Source organism: Palaemon carinicauda, chromosome 29 (assembly GCF_036898095.1).
Source record: "Palaemon carinicauda isolate YSFRI2023 chromosome 29, ASM3689809v2, whole genome shotgun sequence".
NCBI classification, from domain to species: Eukaryota; Metazoa; Arthropoda; class Malacostraca; order Decapoda; family Palaemonidae; genus Palaemon; species Palaemon carinicauda.
In genome coordinates this window covers 70,981,204-70,986,203 of record NC_090753.1, presented here as the reverse complement: position 1 = coordinate 70,986,203, position 5,000 = coordinate 70,981,204, and the positions used below count along the sequence as shown (strand labels likewise).

The window sequence follows — 5,000 nt, the reverse complement described above, 5'->3', positions numbered from 1 at the left end:
TCTCTCTGTCATAACATTGCCTCTCCCAATCCCCCAGCCTCTCCCATTCTCCCAGGCTCTCCCCAATCCCGCAGCCTTTCCCATTCTCCCAGGCTCTCCCATTCTCCCAGCCTCTCCCATTCTCCCAGGCTCTTCCAATCCCCCAGATTCTCCCATTCCCCCAGATTCTCCCATTCCCCCAGCCTCTCCCATTCCCCCAGGCTCTCCCAATCCCCCAGCCTCTCCCAATCCCCCAATCTCTCACAATCCCCCAGCCTCTCCCAATACCCCAATCTCTCCCAATCTCCTAGCCTCTCCCAATTCCCCAATCTCTCCCAATCCCCCAGCCTCTCACAATCCCCCAATCTCTCCCAATCCCCTAGCTTCTCCCAATCCCTGTGCCTTCCCCAATACCCCAGCATCTCCCATTCCCCCAGCCTCTCCCAATCCCCTAATCCCCAGCCTCTACCAATCCCCCAACTTCTCCCAATCCCCCAGCCTCTCCCAATCCCCCCAATCTCTCCCAATCTCCCAGCCTCTCCCAATCCCCCAATCTCTCCCAATCCCCCAGCCTCTCCCAATCCCCCAATCTCTCACAATCCCCCAGCCTCTCCCAATCCCCCAAACTCTCCATTCCCCCAGCCTCTCCCAATCCCCTAATCCCCAGCCTCTACCAATCCCCCCAACTTCTCCCAATCCCCCAGCCTCACCCAATCCCCCAGCTTCTCCCAATCCCCCAGCCTCTCCCAATCCCCCAGCTTCTCCCCAATTCCCCAATCTCTCCCAATCCCCCCAGCTTCTCCCAATTCCCCAATCTCTCCCAATCCCCTAGCTTCTCCCAATCCCTGTGCCTACCCCAATACCCCAGCATCTCCCATTCCCCCAGCCTCTCCCAATCCCCTAATCCCCAGCCTCTACCAATCCCCCAACTTCTCTCAATCCCCCAGCTCTCCCAATCCCCCAATCTCTCCCAATCTCCCAGCCTCTCCCAATCCCCCAGCCTCTCCCAATCCCCCAATCTCTCCCAATCTCCCAGCCTCTCACAATCCCCCAGCCTCTCCCAATCCCCCAATCTCTCACAATCCCCCAGCCTCTCCCAATCCCCCAGCCTCTCCCCAATCCTCTAATCCCCACAAGCCTCTACCAATCTCCCAACTTATCCCAATCCCCCAGCCTCTCCCCAATCCCCCAGCCTCTCCCAATCTCCCAGCCTCTCCCAATCCCCCAATCTCTCCCAATCTCCCAGCCTCTCCCAATCCCCCCAGCCTCTCCCAATCCCACCAATCTCTCACAATCTCCCAGCCTCTTCCAATCCCCCAATCTCTCACAATCCCCCAGCCTCTCCCAATCCCCCAGCCTCTCCCAATCTCACAGCCTCTCCCAATCCCCCAATCTCTCCCAATCTCCCAGCCTCTCCCAATCCCCCCCAGCCTCTCCCAATCCCCCAATCTCTCACAATCTCCCAGCCTCTTTCCAATCCCCCAATCTCTCACAATCCCCCAGCCTCTCCCAATCCCCCAGCCTCTCCCAATCCCCCAATCTCTCACAATCTCCCAGCCTCTCCCAATCCCCAATCTCTCCCAATCCCCCAGCCTCTTCCAATCCCCCAATCTCTCACAATCCCCCAGCCTCTCCCAATCCCCCAATATCTCCCAATCTCCTAGCCTCTCCCAATTCCCCCCAATCTCTCTCCAATCCCCCAGCCTCTCACAATCCCCCAATCTTTCCCAATCCCCTAGCTTCTCCCAATACCTGTGCCTACCCCAATACCCCAGCATCTCCCATTCCCCCAGCCTCTCCCAATCCCCTAATCCCCAGCCTCTACCAATCCCCCAACTTCTCCCAATCCCCCAGCCTCTCCCAATCCCCCAATCTCTCCCAATCTCCCAGCCTCTCCCAATCCCCCAGCCTCTCCCAATCCCCCCAATCTCTCCCAATCTCCCAGCCTCTCCCAATCCCCCAGCCTCTCCCAATCCCCCAATCTCTCACAATCCCCCAGCCTCTCCCAATCCCCCAATCTCTCCCAATCCCCCAGCCTCTCCCAATCCCCCAGCCTCTCCCAATTCCTCTAATCCCCAGCCTCTCCCAATCCCCCCAATCTCTCCCAATCCCCCAGCCTCTCCCAATCCCCCAGCCTCTCCCAATCTCCCAGCCTCTCCCAATCCCCCAATCTCTCCCAATCTCCCAGCCTCTCCCAATCCCTCAGCCTCTCCCAATCCCCCAATCTCTCACAATCTCCCAGCCTCTCCCAATCCCCCAATCTCTCCCAATCCCCCAGCCTCTTCCAATCCCCCAATCTCTCACAATCCCCCAGCCTCTCCCAATCCCCCAGCCTCTCCCAATCCCCCCAGCCTCTCCCAATCCCCCAATCTCTCACAATCCCCCAGCCTCTCCCAATCTCCCAGCCTCTCCCAATCACCCAGCCTCTCCCAATCCCCCAATCTCTCACAATCCCCCAGTCTCTCCCAATCCCCCAATCTCTCCCAATCCCCCAGCCTCTCCCAATCTCCCAGCCTCTCCCAATCACCCAGCCTCTCCCAATCCCCCAATCTCTCACAATCCCCTAGCCTCTCCCAATCCCCCAATCTCTCACAATCCCCCAGCCTCTCCCAATCTCTCAGCCTCTCCCAATCACCCAGCCTCTCCCAATCCCCCCAATCTCTCACAATCCCCCAGCCTCTCCCAATCCCCCAATCTCTCCCAATCCCCCAGCCTCTCCCAATCTCTCAGCCTCTCCTAATCCCCCAGCCTCTCCCAATCACCCAGCCTCTCCCAATCCCCCAATCTCTCCCAATCACCCAGCCTCTCCCAATCCCCCAATCTCTCCCAATCACCCAGCCTCTCCCCAATCCCCCAATCTCTCACAATCCCCCAGCCTCTCCCAATCTCTCAGCCTCTCCCAATCACCCAGCCTCTCCCAATCCCCCAATCTCTCACAATCCCCCAATCTCTCCCCAATCCCCCAATCTCTCCCAATCTCCCAGCCTCTCCCAATCACCCAGCCTCTCCCAATCCCCCAATCTCTCCCAATCACCCAGCCTCTCCCAATCTCCCAGCCTCTCCCAATCACCCAGCCTCTCCCAATCCCCCAATCTCTCACAATCCCCTAGCCTCTCCCAATCACCCAGCCTCTCCCAATCCCCCCAATCTCTCACAATCCCCCAGTCTCTCCCAATCCCCCAATCTCTCCCAATCCCCCAGCCTCTCCCAATCTCCCAGCCTCTCCCAATCACCCAGCCTCTCCCAATCCCCCAATCTCTCACAATCCCCTAGCTCTCCCAATCCCCCAATCTCTCACAATCCCCCAGCCTCTCCCAATCTCTCAGCCTCTCCCAATCACCCAGCCTCTCCCAATCCCCCAATCTCTCACAATCCCCCAATCTCTCCCAATCCCCCAATCTCTCCAATCTCCCAGCCTCTCCCAATCACCCAGCCTCTCCCAATCCCCCAATCTCTCCCAATCACCCAGCCTCTCCCAATCCCCCAATCTCTCCCAATCACCCAGCCTCTCCCAATCCCCCAATCTCTCCCAATCTCCCAGCCTCTCCCAATCACCCAGCCTCTCCCAATCCCCCAATCTCTCACAATCCCCCAGCCTCTCCCCAATCCCCCAATCTCTCACAATCCCCCAGCCTCTCCCAATCTCTCAGCCTCTCCTAATCCCCCAGCCTCTCCCAATCCCCCAGCCTCTCCCAATCCCCCAGCCTCTCCCAATCTCCCAGCCTCTCCCAATCACCCAGCCTCTCCCAATCCCCCAATCTCTCACAATCCCCCCAGCCTCTCTCAATCCCCCCAATCTCTCCCAATCTCCCAGCCTCTCCCAATCACCCAGCCTCTCCCAATCCCCCAATATCTCCCAATCCCCCAGCCTCTCCCAATCCCCCAGCCTCTCCCAATCTCCCAGCCTCTCCCAATCCCCCAATCTCTCCCAATCCCCCAGCCTCTCCCAATCTCCCAGCCTCTTCCAATCACCCAGCCTCTCCCAATCCCCCAATCTCTCCCAATCTCCCAGCCTCTCCCAATCTCCCAGCCTCTCCCAATCACCCAGCCTCTCCCAATCCCCCAATCTCTCACAATCCCCCAATCTCTCACAATCCCCCAGCCTCTCCCAATCCCCAATCTCTCCCAATCCCCCCAATCTCTCACAATCCCCCAGCCTCTCCCAATCTCCCAGCCTCTCCCAATCACCCAGCCTCTCCCAATCCCCCAATCTCTCCCAATCTCCCAGCGTCTCCCAATCACCCAGCCTCTCCCAATCACCCAGCCTCTCCCAATCCCCCAATCTCTCACAATCCCCCAGCCTCTCCCAATCCCCCAATCTCTCCCAATCCCCCAGCCTCTCCCAATCCCCCAGCCTCTCCCAATCTCCCAGCCTCTCCCAATCCCCCAATCTCTCACAATCCCCCAGCCCTCTCCCAATCACCCAGCCTCTCCCAATCACCCAGCCTCTCCCAATCCCCCAATCTCTCCCAATCCCCCAGCCTCTCCCAATCTCCCAGCCTCTCCCAATCACCCAGCCTCTCCCAATCTCCCAGCCTCTCCCAATCACCCAGCCTCTCCCAATCCCCCAATCTCTCACAATCCCCCAATCTCTTCCAATCCCCCAGCCTCCCAATCTCCCAGCCTCTCCCAATCACACAGCCTCTCCCAATCCCCCAATCTCTCCCAATCCTCCAGCCTCTCCCAATCTCCCAGCCTCTCCCCAATCACCCAGCCTCTCCCAATCCCCCAATCTCTCCCAATCTCCCAGGCCTCTCCCAATCACCCAGCCTCTCCCAATCCCCCAATCTCTCCCAATCCTCCAGCCTCTCCCCAATCTCCCAGCCTCTCCCAATCACACAGCCTCTCCCAATCCCCCAATCTCTCCCAATCCTCCAGCCTCTCCCAATCTCCCAGCCTCTCCCAATCACCCAGCCTCTCCCAATCCCCCAATCTCTCCCAATCTCCCAGCCTCTCCCAATCACCCAGCCTCTCCCAATCCCCCAATCTCTCCCAATCTCCCAGCCTCTCCCAATCACCCA

The 5,000-nt window shown here is 59.0% G+C and overlaps 1 protein-coding gene across 1 annotated transcript in view; it reads left to right on the top strand.

The window, feature by feature from the left end:
• Positions 1-5,000, top strand: part of LOC137622649 (uro-adherence factor A-like) — a 185,102-nt gene that overhangs the window by 167,276 nt on the left and 12,826 nt on the right. The window contains exons 5-7 of the mRNA XM_068353247.1: positions 56-774; positions 927-3,143; positions 3,485-4,982. Coding sequence (XP_068209348.1) covers positions 56-774; positions 927-3,143; positions 3,485-4,982 — 4,434 coding nt within the window. The remainder of the gene's footprint in view (positions 1-55; positions 775-926; positions 3,144-3,484; positions 4,983-5,000) is intronic.